At 41.5% G+C, this 20,161-nt stretch overlaps 1 protein-coding gene across 5 annotated transcripts in view; it reads right to left on the bottom strand.

Moving 5' to 3' along the window:
- The window catches only part of nlgn2a (neuroligin 2a), a 109,485-nt gene that overhangs the window by 49,083 nt on the left and 40,241 nt on the right, over positions 1–20,161 (bottom strand). For 2 of the 5 annotated variants that reach the window (XM_054601834.1, XM_054601835.1), the window contains one exon: positions 11,876–12,025. In XM_054601834.1, coding sequence (XP_054457809.1) covers positions 11,876–12,025 — 150 coding nt within the window. Of the gene's footprint in view, positions 1–11,875; positions 12,026–13,893; positions 13,910–14,544; positions 14,564–20,161 lie in introns of all 5 variants that reach the window. The other 3 variants (XM_054601838.1, XM_054601837.1, XM_054601836.1) reach the window with 3 other exon arrangements.

Raw genomic sequence — 20,161 nt, 5'->3', positions numbered from 1 at the left:
GCTCCATGAGGGCATTCGGTTTGGCACGGGCACAGGTTGGAGTAATGGGTGGAGGAAGTGTGGGGCGTTGAAACAATGAGGAAATGCTGCAAATATGAGCAGATATATTTTTTTCCACATTGTGGTGGAAACTTCCAGCTATACTTCCGAATGCGGTATCCATACAATTGTCGTCATGACATTGCATCTTTGACTTTGACCTCCTAAAAACGGAGGTCAACCCGGAGAGGTCTACAGTCGTTACTTAGCAAATTGTTTTAACTTTAAAGCTGCAACTGCATACACTGCAGTTTTGAACGTGCAGTATTATATTCAGGACGGTCAAATTACGTATGCATTTCTCTGTCATTGTTATTTTCGTAGTTATGTCATTTTGCTGTTATTGGTTTATTTTTATGATTATTTCATTCCTTCTGTGAATGAGCTGCGATCAGGCTGTCATCTGTCTCTGATCTCTCCGGGGCTCAGTCTATGTGATGTATTTTCAGTCAGATGCAACAAAAGAACACTGGCTTGCATACTGCAAAATCAGACCGGATGCAGTAGGACATCTAGGTATTTTTGGCTACAGTGTACCTCATTAAACGATACAATATAGGAGATTTTACTTGGAATCAAATGCTTCAGAAGCAATGACACATGTCGTCTTATCATATAGCTGCCTTGATAGTAGTAATAATAAAGAAACAAACATGTACTAATGCACATCACAACCACACATTAAACACATAGCACATATTTTCTGGTTTTTTAAATTGTGTGGTAGAACGGCTATTGGAATGCACCATTAACTAGTTATTTGCTTATTACAATACTTTTGTCTGTTGCAGGTTTTATATTGACCTGAACAAAATAAATAAATAAATACATATAAACTTATTGGCCACGACTATTCAATTTATATGCCTTCTCGATAGTTTTTCTTTGGGGATTCAATAGTTGTCTGGCAGCTTTTCATTAAATCAATAGGAGAAAATGGCATCACTGTATGAATTTCCAAATAGTTTCCCCACTCAGACCAGCTCAAGATGGCTTATGGCTACACTTTTTTTGTATTTCCTACACTTAGATGGTCGTGATATTCAGAAATAGAAGGTAGAAATCTGCTGCAGCAGATGCAAACACACTGACAGTAGCCTCAGCAGACTCAGTAGGAAGTAATGACGCCACACATGAGGTGAGATTGTCGAGGGGGGAGGGAAATGGAGGAGCTCTCAATTTACTCAACTGGCAAACAGCTTGCCAGTCGCTCCTTTCTCCCTAACACATAACCAACAGGTGCCAGTGTCATCTTCACACCCGTTCTCTCAGGATTATTAGGAACTGCTTGGGGAGACGTAGTTAATCACTAAAGAAAGCTGACGTTAAAGAATAACCACGAAGGCACACATTTAACTTGAAATACTTCCAGGTAAAATAACTCCTCTTAATATAATCCAATAATTGATGACATCTGACTGTAAGGAAGTGTGTAGCCGGGGGTTCATCTTTTACACCTGAACATGTTTATGTGAGCTTTTATGTGTTTGCATAAATACATAGCACTGTTGCATCCTGATGCCAAATGTTGCTTATACATGTGCGTTGGCTGCATGCAAATAGAGCTCAAAGGCTGGGTTAGTTTGGCAGAGACACAGATGCTTCACATCATAAATACTGACTGTTTTTCTTTGTATGAACACTCACTAACAGTCTGTCTTCGTGACTGTCACTCTGAATGTTAAGGTGTATGGGATGCTATTCTGGCTCCCAAAACAACTCTGCCATCCTCCAAGGGAGAAGTGACTCTCCCTTTTAGCCCTGTGGCGCCGCGTGATGACTCAAACGTCTGTCATCCCTCGGTAATGATGATCCATCCCTGGCTATTACCAGCCCATGGTTCCTCACTTACAAAGCTGATTGTTTGACATGTGAAACATACATCAGCATAATCTGCATCATAACTCAGTGCTTAAAGAGTGCCCACAGGATATTGTATGTGTGTGTTTGTGTGTTTAGATTTTTCTTCATCTACAAACTGCACACATAATGTAAAACAAACAAGATACTTTGGGATTGTAAGACTTCGGTTCCATGAAGCATGTGCCTTGTGAAACAAGATTAAGGTAACACAAGTACATTGAGGCAAATGGTGTAATGCAAGCCTCCTAAAGCTTTTTCAATTGTTTGGTTGTCCGTCAAGTTGCCCCTTAGTAGATCCCTAATATATATATATATATATATATATATATATATATATATATATATATATATATACACAGACAATAGATAATACTTCCGACTCAAAGCATTTGGAATGATTCATGTAAAACTAAAGTATTTGCCTTAGGATGCTTTTCGCAGAATGTTAACACTTGTTCATGTTTCCCCAGATCTGTACAACAGAGAGCCAGCGTGAAAGATGCCAGAACTTTACTTTAATATTGCATTGTTAAAGAGGCAGCTCATTTCCAGTGCTGCTGGGCTGAAAACTAACTGATGCAATCAATGTGTTGAACCACTAGTGAAATAAATACTGGATGTATAGATAGAGGTTCAGAGGGTTTATTACACTGTTGGACTGCCAGACTTCTTTAAAAGGAGAGCCCCATATTTTTCACTTGGATAGTCTCATCTACCAGTACATATAATACATGATTGTATTCATCCATACTGGGAATACTCTTCTTTTAAGAATTAGACCAATACTGATAGCAGTGTTGCACAATACATAGCTGTACTCCACATGGTTCCTGAAGGTGTGAATATATAGGAGGAAAGAGGAGAGGTGTGGGGAAATAGAGGGGGGAGATAAAAGAGGAAGGCAGGAAAGTATAGGCATGTCAGGTGAGAGTGTGTGAGGGCCACGGACGGACAGAGGAGAAATGACGTCTGGGGAGTGCTGAGAGGGAAGCTGTGAGAGCTGTCTGAACACATGTCTGTGACTGTGTTAATGTGTGTGTCGGTGCGGGAGGGCGTCTGTGTGCGTCTCACCTGCCCATGGGAATGTGTGTCAGTCGGTGATTGTGAGTGTGTATGTGTGTATGTGTGATGTTGGCCAGCTGAGGTGCTAATCCCCGCTCAGATAATACTGAACCAGCCTGTGCCTCTCTTTTAAAGTCACACACACTATACCGCCCAGCACACACACACTTAAGACACCATAGTCCCCCTTTTTTTCTCCCCTCACATAGAGTCAAGAGGACTTTGCTCATCAATTCCGCCGGAGGTTGCTATGGAGACTGAGAACAGTGTGTGTGTATGTGTGCAAGCGTTTGGGAGAGGTGTGTGTCCTAATATCTTCTCTGGTTGTGTCAGGTCACATTTCACATCACTGTCTAGGTGTGGGACCGCACACACACATACAAACACGCACGCACACGCACACACACACACACACACACAGGAACCCCTGCCAGATTGTTGAGCAGGCATTTTTCACTCCTTAATCCCAGAATACCAAAGTTTTTACACAGTAACAAAAGAGTGAGGCAGAACCATTTTAAGGAGGACTTTAAAATGCACACAACGCATTCACATGTGTGTTCAGTCTATGCACTGTTAATGTCACCATATCCGCTGCATGCATGTGAGCACACAGCATTGCACAGCATATATAATTGTCTGCTCTAGTGCACGCTCAAAAGTGGCTCTGCAGGTTTTATTTTTAGCATCACAGGCAAATGCAGTCCCTCCATCTCCCCTCCCCCTCCCCCTGCTCTCTGCCCCCTCTCTCTCATCTCTCTCCCACTGTCACACTACTCACACTACTCACGCTACTCACACACACACACACACACACACAGCTCATGATGCATGCAGTATGTCGACGCGAAAGTGTTGCAGCTCCAGAAAAATGCTTTAAGCTTTGTACTCTAGCCTCACTTTCATCTCTCTCTCCTGCTCTCATTCACCCTCCCCGACTCTCGCATTGGCGAGGGAGGATATGAAAAGCTCATTGGGGTGGAGGTGACGTATGTACTGTAAGCATGTCTGTCGCTAAGGCAGCCGAGGCAAGGTCAAGCGCTCAGTGGCCGGGTGAAGCTTTTCATTACATATTGAACTCCGCAGAATTCCCCGCAGAGATGTCGCTGGAGACCGCCTGCTGCTTCCTCCCTGAGCCAGGTCTGCAGCTGGAGAAACATGTCTGCCTGGGTGTAGACAGGTACATTTCCATATTAGCATATGGATAGAGCCGGGCATGTTCCTCTATGTGAATGATTCCATGATGGTTAGCATTTGCTTAGCGCTGGCAGGGCTGGAGAGGTGGCTGTCAAATAACGGTGTCAGTGGAGACGGAGAGAGAAAAGATCACGTCTCTCAATCGGCCAGATGGAAAGAAAGATTGAAAAGGTTGATTTCCTGGTGGTTCACTGGTTAGACCAATTTCCTCCAAAGTAAAAGGTCTGCTGTTCAAACCCCGCTTCAGCCTTAGTACTGCGTTTAGTTCATTATTAGATTCTATTGGCTTCTGTCAGTGTGTACATAAACCGACTCACTGTTTTAACCATACCCTCGACCTTGTTCTGATATATGGTATTGAAATAGAAAATGTAATTGTCTCTCAACAGAACTCTCTTTTATCGGACCATTTTCTAATAACCTTTGAATTTGTTCTACCAGAGTGTACGCCATTAGGCAAAAGTTTCTACACTAGATGTCTATCTGATAATGCTGTAGCTAAATTTAAAGAAGCGATTTCTTCAGGGTTTTATTCAGTACCATTGCTCAATATAACAGAGGACTCCTACGCTAGCTTTAGTCCGTCTCAGATTGACCATCTTGTTGATAGTGCTGCATGCTCACTGCGAATGACACTAGACTCTATAGCTCCTCTAAAAAAGAAGCTAATAAAAGAAAGGAGGTTTGCTCCATGGTATAATCCTCAAACCCGCGAATTAAAGCAAATATTGCGAAAACTTGAAAGGATATGGCGTTCCATCAATGTGGATGAAGTGCGGTTAGTCTGGCGAGTCTTAAAATATATAAGAAGGCACTCCGTAATGCTAGAGCAGCCTATTATTCAGCATTAATAGAGAAAAATAAGAACAACCCTAGGGTTCTCTTCAGCACTGTAGCCAGGCTGACAGAGAGTCACAGCTCTGTTGAGCCGTGTATTCCTATAAACCTTAGTAGTAGTGACTTCATGAACTTCTTTAATGATAAGATTTATAATCTACTGCCCTCAACCAGTACCGATCGATCCACAGCTGTAGAACCTGAAATATATATAGATGGCTTTTCGCCCATCGACCTTCAACAATTGACTTTAACTATTTCTAAGTCTAAACCTTCCACCTGTCTCTTAGACCCGATTCCAACTAGGGTAATTATCAATCTGTCTTTACAAACGGACCATGTACCACAGGCCTTCAAACTAGCTGTAATTAAACCTCTTCTTAAGAAACCTACTCTTGATCCAGAGGTGTTGGCTAACTATGGACCTATATCTAACCTTCCGTTCCTCTCTAAGATCCTTGAGAAAGCAGTAGCAAATCAGCTGTGTGACTTTATGCATACCAATAGTTTATTTGAGGATTTTCAGTCAGGATTTAGAGTGAATCATAGCACAGAGACGACACTGGTGAAAATTACCAATGACCTTCTAATAGCTTCAGACAAAGGACTTGTCTCTGTACTTCTATTGCTAGACCTTAGTGCTGCATTTGATACCATTGATCATCAAATCCTATTACAGAGATTGGAGCATCTAATAGGCATTAAAGGAACCGCACTTAGCTGGTTTAAGTCGTATTTATCAGACCGATCTCAGTTTGTATATGTAAACAATGAAAGCTCGATGAAAACCAGGGTCAGTCACGGAGTTCCACAGGGGTCTGTTCTTGGACCTATTTTATTTACCTTATGCTTCCCTTGGGGAATATTATCAGAAAACACTCAGTAAACTTTCATTGTTATGCAGATGATACCCAGTTATATCTATCAATTAAGCCAGACGAAACTAACCAGTTCTCTAAACTTCAAGCATGTCTTACGGACATAAAAACCTGGATGACCTGTAACTTCTTAATGTTAAACTCCGAAAAAACTGAAGTTATCCTACTAGGCCCAGATCACCTTCGAAATCAATTATCTAACGATATAGTTTCTCTAGATGGCATTGCTCTAGCATCCAGCACTACCGTTAAGAACCTTGGAGTTATCTTTGATCAGGATCTGTCTTTTAACTCTTATATAAAACAGATCTCAAAGACAGCCTTTTTTCATTTACGTAACATTGCGAAAATCAGGCAAATCCTGTCTCAAAGTGATGCAGAAAAACTAGTTCATGCATTTGTTACCTCTAGACTAGATTACTGTAACTCCTTATTATCAGGCTGCTCTAATAGGTCTCTTAGATCTTTACAGTTGATCCAGAATGCTGCAGCACGTGTTCTAACAAAAACTAAGAAAAGAGATCATATTACTCCAGTATTAGCTTCTCTGCACTGGCTCCCTGTTAAATCAAGAATAGAATTTAAAATTCTTTTACTTACCTACAAAGCTCTAACTGGCCAGGCACCGTCTTATCTTAAGGAACTTATAGTTCCATATTACCCAACTAGAAAGCTGCGCTCAAATCAATGCAGGGTTACTTGTGGTTCCTAGAGTATATAAAAGTAGGATGGGAGCCAGAGCCTTCAGTTATCAGGCTCCTCTTCTGTGGAACCAGGTTCCAGTTTCAGTCCGGGGGGCAGACACACTCACCACTTTTAAGAGCAGGCTTAAGACCTTCCTTTTTGAAAGCGCTTATAGTTAGGGCTGGTTCAGGTTCGCCTTGGTCCAGCCCCTAGATATGCTGCTATATGCCTAGACAGCCGGGGGACTACCTAGGATACACTGAGCTCCTCTCTCCTCTTCTCTCACTCCCTCTTTATGTATTAATCTCCTATTTATGCACATTACTGATTTTACTTCTTCCCCGGAGTTCTTGTGCTTTCTCGCCTCGCAGGTTCCCAGGAATCAGGGTTCTATTTGGACTGTCATCGTGCCATCTGCTGAGGCACTATCATTATTAGTCACATTACTATTATTATTGCCTGTACTATTACGCTTATTGACTTGCTTCTACCCTGGAGTCTTTGTGCTTTCTCGCTTCGCAGGCTTCTATAAATCATGGCTGTACCTGGACTGTGGTCGTGCATCCTGCTATGGCCCTGCTGACACCGACTGCTACCACCATTATTATTACTAGTCACATTACTCTTACTATTACCTGTACCATTAAGCATTTTAGCTTTACTTCCACCCTGAAGCCCTTTTTGCTTTCTCGCTCTGCAGGTTTCCATGAATCGTTGTGGTACCTGGACTGTAGTCGTGCCTCCTGCTGTGAGCCGACTGACACCCACTGCTACTTCGATTATTATTATTAATCACATTACTATCCCTATTTTCATAATTATAATTCTACTATAATAATTGCTGCTGTTATTATAAGTAGTCTTATTATATGAATCATTATATACATTGAATGTGTTGTCTCTCTGTTATGCTGTTCATTCTGTACACATGACATCTATTGCATTCTGTCCATCCTGGGAGAAGGATCCCTCCTCTGTCGTTCTCCCAGAGGTTTTTTCCTTTTTTCTCCCTGTTAAAGGGTTTTTTTAGGGGAGTTTTTCCTGTGCCGATGTGAGGGAAGGACAGAGGATGTCGCATGTGTACAGATTGTAAAGCCCTCTGAGGCAAATTTGTAATTTGTGATTCTGGGCTATACAAAATAAACTGAATTGAACCAACATGCTCCATGACGATACTCCTACCACTGCCTATGGCTAGGTAAACTACTTGTTACCTTTAAAAGGTATCAACCAAAATAACCCAGGCCTATGTAGTTTTGAAACTTTCCCAAACGTATACGGTTTTGCACGCAGCTAATCACAGCAAGCATTTGATTAATGAGTGTTGTGATTGGCCCACTACCGCAGAAGCCACAACCCACACGGTTGAACTAGGAACTGGAACCATGGTGTATTTGATGGAGCGACAGTTCAGCGTGCCGAGATGACACCAAAACATTTTAACATTGGTGTTGGTGGTGTTTTATTCAATTGAATGCTTCCATTCACATGATGGGTATGGATTGAAGTATTCTGCTAGTATCGGTATCCCTTTAAGGGTGTTGGTATCTTCATTTTTCAAACGATACCCAGCCCTGCCCTTCATAAATACACTGTTCTTGTATTTCAAACTGGCTGATTTCAGTCTGCCGAGCACACTCAAATGTTCTTCACTAACGTCTTCCTCTGTAGCTTAACTAGTATTTCGGCATTTATAGCCTCACTTGCGGGAAGAGTATGTGATTACAATACAAGAAATAGTTTTGACGACCAGATTTTAAGTCCAGTGGCAGAGAACTTCTTCCAATTTACAATGTTAATAGACCAGCATTAAGTTTTAATAAGCAGCAGTGCATTTAAACTACCTCCAGCTGCAATCATCAGGATTATTAAATACCATACTAAATTGAAAACATGCAGCAATGCAAACATTTGAAACTTTCAGAGTAACTTGTGGTAGGCTTGGTTAACTTTTGGACTGCTGACCCAAGCTGAAGCCAAAGACCGCAACAATCAACTTACAAAACCTTTGTAAAACCCAGTATGTGCTGGAGAGATGGAAGATAACCGTTTCTGTCTGGCAGGCACGCGGCATTGAATTTGCATTTCACATGACCACATCTAGCTCCTGTATCAATAATTCCTGCGTTGCCCTTCCAAATCAGCGTGTCGGATTGCTGAAGCAAGAACACAAACACAGTGGGAACCCTCACAGTGTATCCACAGAGCAGACATTGATATGCATGAATGCATGCAGCTACACGTACTTGACACACACCATCTCTAAAAAACACACAAATGCGCATTTCTAACCCCCCATACTGGCTTCTCTGTCATTCTCTCTCTCTCTCTCTCTCTCTGGCTGTCAAAGTAAAAAATGCCATCCATCACATAGGTAACATGGTGCGAAAGATTACTCACATTTCTCCTAATCATGGCCAAATTGCACTGGATGGCTCTCATATTTGGGAGGGAGCTGCGGTGTTCACTCTGCATACAAATGACAAAAGTCTCCCTCTCAATTTGTTTTCTCCTTGATGCAAGAGATGCCACCAGACTGGCGAAGAGAGAGACGTGTAAAGATACTGCGAGAGGAGATGAATAAACTCCAGTCCTACCTAATGCACATCCAGTGACATAGTAATAATCTGAGAGAAAGTAGTACTTCACCGCTATCTCCTTTCTTAGTTTAATCAAATTCAGTAAAAACCTTTGGCGTAGCTGCTGTTATTTCCGACTCTCTTTATCATTCTTGAAAACTAAATGTCTTTTATTAATCCACCCACTGGAATTCCCTCTGATCCGGATTATTTTTGGCAATCTAAAAGTCTAAAAGACAAACAAGTGTAAATAATTAATGATTTGTTTAATAAGTCCCGTCTTATTATGAAGCCCATTTTTTTATCAATTAAGAACTGTCAACCGGATTAGATCATCAACAGATCTGATAATAAACCAAACATATTCACAAAAACAATTAAGTTTAACCGCATCAAAGGAAACTTTGTTTCATTTTTGTCATGATAACACTGTTATCAATAATATAATTCCTACATATGGGAACTCGATATCTCCATAACTCCCCATCACTATGACAACATCACACAGGCAAGAAACTCAGGTCGTCTGAGCTAACAGGGTAGAAGGAATATTGAAACCAATTGGAGGTCGAAAAATGGCGATAACAATTCCCTGATTCCATTGGAAAACTGTGTGTGTGTGTGTGTGTGTATTCTATTCCAAATAAATCTGGCTAACCTGTGACATTGTTTAAAGCTTGGGTAGGTAACAATAGAAAAACCAGCAACAGATCACCCAATTGAAAAAAACTAGCCCAGTGTAGCCAATGAAAATAACTAGAGGCACTAGCTCTCAAAGTCACTGAATCTAGAGTGTGACACTGACAGCCTGTCCCTTCAGGTCTCCCTCCAAAGTAACTCCCCCATTATCAATATGAAGGAAAACAAAGAACATGGCTTTTGTTGGTACTCATAACTGTCATGCAAGAAGTTTATGGAAGACTCCAGTGACGAGCAATGAGTGCAAGGCTTTCTTTTGAGAAATGCTGCTGTGTTCCCTGAACTCAGACGTCAACATGCTGAGAACAATGTTATTTCTACAGACAGGAATAATAAAAAATAAAATAATAAAAATAAAAAAGATCCTTTTAACTCCTTATCACTGCACAGTACTGGAAAATAAAAGCAAAGAAACACGCCCCTGTCACACACTGGTTTCCTGGCAGCTTCAACGATCTTTGATAATAATCACATTTTAGATTGAATTTCAGAATTGAAAACACTTAAGGTAATTGCAGGCAAAAAAAAAAAAAAAAAAAGTCTGTCATCTTTGTAAAAACTGTGTAAGTGCTCAGAAGAACAACACACAAACGTCCTTTAAAAAAAAGGAACTAAACAAATGCGAAGCAGCCGATTTTAAACAGCTTCCAGCAGCCCACTCTCTCTTTGGCTAATGAAATATCTAAAGCACTTAGACTCCTTTAGTTAGCACCTGCCTCCTTAGAGGCATGTTCCTCCTCTCCGAGCTAAATTACTTGGTCTCAATAGAGCGAGACAGAGCGCGGTGAGTAACAAAGAGGAGAAGTCAAGAGTATTTTCAGGAAAAGGATGACGAGCTCGTGCCGGAGAGCCGAGGCGACAGATGATTTTTTTTTTTAAACAAAACTGACTGGCAGAACCTAATGCGACCTGAGCAGACAGGTAACAGTATACTGACTGCACTCAGTCTGTAAAGCCACATTAACTACTTTCCAAATCCCTCACCTTCAATGTCTCTGGCAGCAACAGCTCAAAAGTGCATCATATCAATGGCTTCTCCTTTTTACAATCCTCTGTCTTTATGGAATGAATTATACAGCTGCAAAAAAGACGTCCAGAGGTTGCAGGCGCCAGGCAAGGGCACGCAGTAAAAAAAAGAAGAATTGTGAGGTGCATTTCTGTGTCAGTAAAAAATGCCAGATCTGTGTCTGATTTGCATGCTTGTTCCTGTCTCCAAATTCTCCCAATCATAAAAGGCCTTTCCAAGAGAGTTACTAACTAACTCTCTTACAGACAGACAATAAATAATAGAGTGAGTGGTCACATTGTGAGAAAGTCAAAGGTGTTGCAACTCCATAAATCTATTTCAAGCATAAGGTTAAGAATATTTGCCTGTTGAACTCACTGCTAAAACAGAAAGAAACACAGAGCTATTATATTTCTTGCATTGGTACTTGAAGAATTGCTTATCAGAACAATGACAAATCAATGTGGAGTTTTTGCTTTCACTCATACAAATGTATCTGTAATCTATCACCTTATCTGTTTATTCACAAGCACAGGAATCCGATCAGATCTTATAAAACGCTGTGACAATACTTATCGTAAGATAAGCATAAGATGCACCTTTAAACTAAATTTAAGATTTACGGTTGTTTCGTTTGAGTAAAAATATTAGTGACAAATGGATGCCATGCTTTTTTTGCTGGAGGGGGTTTAAATGGTTTGCGGGCCTTTCATAAAACCCTGGCATTCAAACAAAGTGTAAACAGATAATCAGTGTTTAGACTGAAATAATCCACAAAGGGAATCCATAACAAAGTGAGCGTTCATGATGCGTTCACACCTACAGTCGTTGTCATGATATTGATGAAATGTATTGAAGTCATCAATCACCGACTTAATCAACAAGAGTGCTGAGAGAAATCGACCTGCACGTGTGCGCATATGATTGTTTTTTTATTGTTGTGATGGCGTTGAGTGAGTAACATGAATGTCTTTTGGGGGCATGTGCCAATGATGTGCTGTTAACCCAGTTAAGATATCCAAGTCACTTACCGAGCACACCAAGCCGGTAGTTCATGGTCACCACGATCACGTTGCCGTAGGCGGCCAGGACGCTGGCATCAAACATGTTTCCGGTGCCCTCCATGTAGGAGCCTCCATGAATAAACAGCATCACCGGCTTCTTCCTGCGGTCCCGGATATCTACACACACACACAAAGAGGAGAAAAGAGAGCAAGAAAACAAAACAAAAGAAGTCACTAGCTGTATTTACACCTCTCATATTATCTTTGATCACATATTGTGTTGAACAAATTGTTGGGCTAGATGACAATACAGTTTTTATCAGAGCTTCATAACTGCTATGTTCCCTGCAACTGAATCTCTGCTCTTAAAGTGGCCCTATTATGCTTTTCCACTTTTTCCCTCTTCTTTAGTGTGTTATATGGTTTTTTTTTTACATGTAAAAGGTCCGTAGAGTGTAAAACCTGAAGTCCAGGCCTAAAAGGAGTTACCCTCCCCCTCAGAAGCTCCTGAAACGGCTCCATTGAATTCTCTCCTTCACTTCTGTAACTTTATGAGGTCATAATGTTACAGAAGTGACGTAAAACTCCTTCCGGCTAGTTTTGCCCTTAAACAACAAAAGAGAGAGACGGATCTAGAGCTCCAGGAGGTAGAGTTTTTTGAAATGTGAAACATTGACCAATCACAACAGAGCGGGCTAGCTGACCAATCAGAGCAGACTTTGCTTTCTGGAGGGAGGAGCAAGCGCTACAACAGAGAGTTTCAGAGAGAGGGTGAGAAGAGGTGCTGCAGGACAGCCAGGATGAAAAAAACAAGGAGGATTATGAGCATTAACGCATGTAAACATGTTGTAACTGTAACTTGAGATAAAAATATGCACCTGGAAAATAGCATAATAGAGCCTGTTTAAACGTGAACTTGAGGTAATTTAGATTTCACAGATTTGCTCAGATTGACCAACACTGATGCAATCCGAAGCACAGTGCACAAGAGTTGAGTGTAATTGGTTGGCAGAAAGAGGTAATTAGTTAAAACTGAGAATCTACAAATGTGTGGACAAAACAAAAACATTTATTTTGCTGAGACAAGTGAACTCTCTGCTGCGAAGAAAATATGTTTTAACAATGTGTAAAAAGTCGCTCTGGGACGACAAACACACTGAAAGCAACTGGGCAGCACAAGGGTAATTTACTGGTTAGAAAAAAGGCCCCAGTTTGACATGAGGAGTTACTATATATTAAAGCCAAGCCTGCAAAGAGAATAGCTGATGTCTGAAGAACATCCTGTGTGCAACCAACAGATAATAAATGGCCACTGGCTCTTAATATATCATGTCTGTTATGAATTTCCATAATTTCCTCATTTTATTTTGCACATTGGAACTTGGAACTCCCATAAATGCAAATCGCAACTCGCCCTGAGCTGCAGGGACAGCTATATCAACCTATTTCTGGGTCGATTACCCTGTGGGGGATCTCTAGAAAAACACTGCTTTCTTTGATGCCATCATTTCTTTTTGCACTGGCACAAATTGTTAGTGGATACTGCCTTGAGGTCAAAGAAATGGAAAGATAACTGAAAAGTTCCATGGGAAAATATAATTTCTATCATTGGTATACATGACACAAAGTTTAGGTTTGTTTTTTGTGTAACACAGACTAGAAAGTACTTTAATCCAAAAGAGTATTGTGAGTCTTAGATTGTTATTTTTCTTTACACATGAAAAAGTGCTTTCCCTTTTCTTAATTGAATGGAGTTATTCTGCTTTTTAGATACAATGAAGTTATGCATTATTCCCGATTATGATTGAAAGGAGTCAAAGTACTTTGGAATTCCACTTCAACAACTGTTACTTAATATCATATCAACAGTAAATAGGAATAGTTTGGGGGAGCTGAGAGTAAAATCGAATAGGCATCCATTAAAACTAGGATGATACATTCAAGCACATTTCAGAGTCAATGTCAGATGCTCTAACATATGGCTGCTAGCACAGAGCTGTGTGCATGCAGCATGGTCCCTGATGGGCCCTCGTTGGCCTTTGAACCAGTCCTCCATGCTGACTGAGAACAATGATACTTTATGGTACGGTAGCATATGGCACACAGGACTTAGAACTGTGGCACAGTGACAGCCCCTGTTGGCTTCTGTGTGTGTGTGTGTGTGTGTGTGTGTGTGTGTGTGTGTGTGTGTGTGTGTGTGTGTGTGTGTGTGTGTGTGTGTGTGTGTGTGTGTGTGTGTGTGTGTGTGTGTAGTGTAGGCCTGGGGATATGAAAGAGTAGTAGTGCAGAACAACAACATAAATAACCACCACAGCATCTGTTAGAAGGAAAGAGAGATGAAGGGTGTCTGGCTTCCTGCAGAAACCTGCTTTTATATTTATATACAAACACACACACAGAAAAAATAAATGTGAAATACCTGCTGAGCCATGCATCAAAGGTTTCAGCACAGAACATACCTCCTAAAACACCAGTCATATACTAGGGTACCACACACAGTCATACTTAAAACATAGGCAAAGCTAAAGTCAGGCAGACTCACTCACACTGGGTGGAGAGAAATTTACAGGCAGCTGCAATGGAGAGTCGCTATGGCAACTGCTTCCCTTCAACTTGTTTCCGCCTCTCCTCTCTCACTCCCCCTACGTGAGCCACTCTCACGTGGACAAAGTCTCATTGACTGTTGCTGTGGCAACATATTGCTCTTGTGCATCTCTAACCCTGTGGTGCCCTTCACCACGTCTCTACCTGATCTCATTTCATTAGCGGCGAATGATCACGTACACACACACACACACACACACACACACACACACACACACACACACACACACACACACACACACACACACACACACACACACACACACACACACACATCTCTGCATTCTGGATCAGGAGATGACAGAAGGGTGACAGCCACTGGCATCATGGGAGACAGACTGCAGATGCACTGATGTACCCACCCGCACCTACATAAGACACAAACGTGCACACCAGGCAGGCTGTCACAGTTGACCTGTAGACTCTGTGTCCATGGATCAGTTACAGGGCGACTCGTTCTGGCACAGTGACAGATAGGACTGAGGCCTTCAGGGGCTGCAAGCCTTCCCACTCTGTCATTCTCTCTTTCTCTCTCTCTGCCTCTGGCTTTGTGGTGTTTCTACCACAACACAAGTTTAGCATGCAATGCCCACAGAAGGGCGGGTGGTTTGTTTCCCGGCCTCAGGATTCACATGTGATCCCAATGTGGGATGAACTGCTGTTTAAAGTTTACACCAAACAGCTAGCCACCCCCATAAATTATCCCTTCAAAATATGCAAATGTTATGCTGCAAGGCCCTTATAACATTTTTTTTTTAATAATCCCATCATCAGCTCTACTGGGAGAACATGTGGTATATGTATAATAATTCCTTCATTAGTTTTTCCGGAGTAATTTTTTTCACCACCCGTCTACAGACAAATAGAAGAGGCGCTGAATGACAACATAATGTCTTGTATTCCGTGTATTGTTCTGTGTCCAGAATATACATCCAAAAGCCTCAACAAATCCTTGACATCCTATGCGAGATTATGGACAGATGGCAAATGCTTCCACTCAGACACAGGCTGACGCTGTGAAGGCAGAGGCTTACTCATGGTGGCATGGCAGAGCACTGATTTGTGTTGGTTATTTTACTTTTAAAGTCATTTTGCTTTGTGCATTTACATCTGGGTGTGCTGTGAAATCAGACAACCCAGTCATTTTTTTTTGTGGGCTAGAACAGAACACATGTGATTTAACAAGACATTCAGATTTGGCCCCCCTTTATATGTCACATGCAGGCTCGTTAGAATATACCGCCCACGGCTTGAGACCTACCTTTGCTAAGGCTTAATGAGACAGGCGCTACAACGGGGAGGGTGAATACAGATAAATTCACTCAGACAGTAGGAGGAAATTAATTTGTTTTTTGGAACATAAAAGAATATAAACATGTTCTAGTAGAAACCCGAGATACAAGCATGAACCTTGCAATGAGCATGATCAGCCTCTTTAAGTTACTGCCACTGGCCACCACTGCTGCTCCTTCACATTAAAAGCCTGTAATGTGTAACAGAGTATTTTATTATAGTGGCATAATGTTAACTTGCGTGAATTACTACTGACAAGAAATACTGACAGGCTAGTCAAGACTGTGCTCATTTCTCATAACAGCACCCCAGGAACAACAGAGAACACTAAAGACAAAGAAGAAACAATGACTAATAAAAAACAAAATTGAAAGGTGAACAAAATAAAATAACCAACAAAGCCACTGAAATAAATTGGCTCTGCTCAGCAATCACAAACAACAACAACAAAGCAAGATGGCAGAGAGCAGCTGAGGGCTGGTACCCTGAGGAGCTTAGCATGGCTGCTGATCCTCTCAAGCAGAACGGAGACAATGAGACGATTAGGCCCTGAACTTGTGTCGAGTGTTCCAGTTTAGCACGCCGCCCACCGCCGCCCTCGGAGTCGCCACCCCTCTGGTCTCCTGATGAGACGCTGGCCTTCCCTTCCACTGCATTATCAACCGACTGATTAGTCACAGGGGATGGAGCGTGGGTCCGCCGTGCCGCGCGTCACTGTCTGCTGTTGATGTTATGGGAAATGATGTGTGCCGTCAGTAAACACTGATAAGGGGTTGACGCACTTAAGTGGCACAGCTGAACTTCAGGGTGTAACAGGAAGGATAACTCCATTATTAAGTCTACATATATATTTTCGTGGTTGATTTTCAAAGGCAGATGATAAACCAAGGATTGACCTCAACATAACTTGGCTCTCCTGGCAGTTGCAACAGCAGAGAGACGGCTTGCTGTAGAGGACACAGTGTTTAAAGAGCATATATTACTTCTTAACAGGAGCCTGCTGCGATATCATCTTCCCATACGTTAAACCGAGCATGGAGAGATGGAGGCGGAGGGCCCTCTCCTTACAGAGAGCCATAATTAAAAAAAGATAATGGATCGCGTTGGGGTGAAACGACAACTCAAGGTGGAATAACACGGCATGCAGAATTTCATACCTTTTCCAATTTAGAATTTTCTTTTCTCCCATATAGGCTCCACTTAGTGTATTTTTCAACCATTTCTATTTTCATTAGTATGGATAGGCCAGGGATTGTGTGTGCACAAGCACGTGTGGGTGTGAGGTGGAGATAAATATTGACCTTTTACGCCGAGGCTCCAAGCTGTAATAATAGGGAAATTGCTCAGAGCAAATGATGAACTGTCATCTGTGTGCAAATACACAGAGGCTCTTTGTACTAGTGGTCCAATTAACACAAAGGTTACAGAGTGGTGAAAATATTGTAACAGTGTAATGGAAGGAATACTTTTCTCTATATTTTTTTCATATTTCTGATGGACTGGAATTGTTACTAATCTTCTATGAGCAAGTCAAGAGGTTTAAGAAATGCATAGCTATACATCCCCAATTTGTATGGTAAAATATACTCTGGAATGAGGCTTTCAGTTTTTTTCATTTATTGAAAAACTGATGAAATATTTATTTTCTTTTGAGATCTTGACCAAGCTACAACCATCCGTGTAAATCATATGTGCTCCATATTCCGAAAAAAAGTCTCAAAAGAGTTTGAGTAGTACAAAGAAAACAAGGTTTTAAACATTTTTGATGCGTTAGAACTGCAATTCTTGTTGGGATCGTGTGCAAAAACAGTAAAACACACATATCTGTCATATATATATTATTGATGGATCTGTAGGAATGGCTGATTCTAATAGAACGTTGGCACCAAAGATCTCATGTTGCAAACAGGGAGTTGTGAGCAACATGAACAGAACTGCAAAAAAGCTAAAATAGTAAACTGTACTATCAACCAACTGTATGGCTGTGTGTTTGAAATGAGTGTGTGTGTGTGTGTGTGTGTGTGTGTGTGTGTGTGTGTGTGTGTGTGTGTGTGTGTGTGTGTGTGTGTGTGTGTGTGTGTGTGTGTGTGTGTGTGTGTGTGTGTGTGTGTGTGGGTCAATAGTAGGTCAATGGTAGTCTGATGTGATAGAGGACTGGAGGTGGAGACAGACACAGTGTGATAAATGGGATGTGATGAGATGCACAGCAGCAGAGCTGGCCTATAGGCCACCGAGCAGGGCTAAGGCTTAATCGTTAGAGCACAATGGATCATGTCAAAGGCCCCACTGATTGCATCTGGGACATCTGGGACATGTGTGTGTGTGTGTGTGTGTGTGTGTGTGTGTGTGTGTGTGTGTGTGTGTGTGTGTGTGTGTGTGTGTGTGTGTGTGTGTGTGTGTGTGTGTGTGTGTGTGTGTGTGTGTGTGTGTGTGTGTGTGTGTGTGTGTGTTTTTGCCATGGTATTATAATATTTTTGAGAATCAGCTGGGTTACTGGATTTGAGGAATGAGTTTTTTCAAAGAAAGTAAAGAAAGAAAAAGAAAGACATTTCACTTTCTTTTTCAGCAATAGAAACATGCAAAATATCTGCGCTTTTGCATGTTTCTATTAATTACCACACAGACGGTGTTGATGAGTGAATACATATCCAAACAATACAACCTATTTCTTGCATTCTAAGGTGTCTCTCAAGTGTCAGTACCAGTGTAGAGTGAGCCTCTTAACACGCTGATTAAAGTATCCATAACTTTATAAAGATGATTAACAGTGATATTGCCTTTAAGTTTATTACTTTTTAAAGCTTTTTGCATCAAACAGGTCTATTGTCACACTATCAAAACCTTACAAAATACCTGTTTTGATGCATTTTTGGACACTATTCGATCTACATAAACCACTGGCTGCATTTGTCCACTGCTTTCCATTTTGCACATGAACATGTGGCATGTGCTTGCCTGTCGAGGGTTTATGGGATAATCATTAGGTGGAATGGATACATTAGGTGGAATGGATACACTGACAGAAAAGCTGTGCATAGTGTGTATTCTTGTAGATATCCGTGTGTGTGTGTGTGTGTGTGTGTGTGTGTGTGTGTGTGTGTGTGTGTGTGTGTGTGTGTGTGTGTGTGTATTTGTGTGTGAGTGTGCTCAGCTAATTGGATAGTGGTAGATAAAATTTGGTTTTGGAATAAAGTAATTTTTTACCATGGTCATTTAAATAAGACCACCGTCTTTGTCCAAGTTTGTTTCTGGCCTTCAGTGTTAACCTTAGTAAACATGGCTAACTCTAGCCATGATAACGCGGTCCTGGCTTCCTTGTAGCACCTGGGTTATTTCCTGCTGCTAGCATTAGCAACACGCTACCACCAGCTGCCTGGCTACCGTCCCAAAAAAATAAATAAAACGTAATCCAATCTAAATGCCTAAGGCAACATTATTCTAAAACGATAACATTTACTTAATCATTTTAAAGCAAGAAAGTTGGCTATAGCTGCTTTAAAATGTGATGATCCAGGTCCATAAATTAAGAGAAATACATAAAGATCATAGAGAGTCTAAAGGCTCCACCACTTCCCCACTGGTTGGTGCACAGACCGGGGAAACACATTCACACACACAGTCAGCACACCAAGTGCTCCTTCTGTTGCCTCTGTTCTCGCTGTCTGCCTGAGCGTACAACACTTGGGCTGTGGGGACCAGCATGAAGTTAGGATGATCCTCGCTGCTGTATTGTTTGTACTCTGTCTACACCAACTTCACTTCCTGCGACAGCGAGCAAACACCCACCCGACAGCTCAATATGCTTCCAAAGATCAGACCAGCAACCCCTCCAGCTGAAAAATAAACAAACAGCTTCTTCTCGAAGCCATCAGATGTGTCTACACTATATCTAGAACTGTGTAATTGCTATATTGCTATATACAAAAATATTGCTGACACGAATTGTCACAGTTTAATGACATTTCCAAATCCAGAAACGCCCCAAAAAATGTGTCAATGCAATTAGATGAGGCGGGGTAGTTATTATTATTTGGGTTGTTGCAACGAGCGGAGCACCTGCACCCTGAACTCCTTTGATTTCTTTGCTCAACACCTCCTGTACCGACTTTCCTTTCCTCAAATTAGACAGCAATGCTTCTTGTGTCCTTTAGCAGATTAAGTGTGGGCGACTTAAAATAAAAAAAAGGAGCAGAGCGTGGGAGAGAAAAAAGACCAGTTTGACCACTGGGAATAAGACTATCCGCCCTGACCCGTCTTACAACTACATGCTCTTATTCGACTCAATAACATCTCCAAAAACACAAGTGCTCCTCTCTAATTTCTCTTGCTGTCCATCAATCGCTCCTTCGCGCTCTACTACCTCTCACTGTTGCCACCAGCAAGTGCTCTCACCTCTTCCTATCTCCCTTCCTTTTG

Source organism: Anoplopoma fimbria, chromosome 7, assembly GCF_027596085.1.
Source record: "Anoplopoma fimbria isolate UVic2021 breed Golden Eagle Sablefish chromosome 7, Afim_UVic_2022, whole genome shotgun sequence".
In the NCBI taxonomy this organism is placed as follows: Eukaryota; Metazoa; Chordata; class Actinopteri; order Perciformes; family Anoplopomatidae; genus Anoplopoma; species Anoplopoma fimbria.
This window is presented reverse-complemented; position numbering and strand designations above follow the sequence as displayed.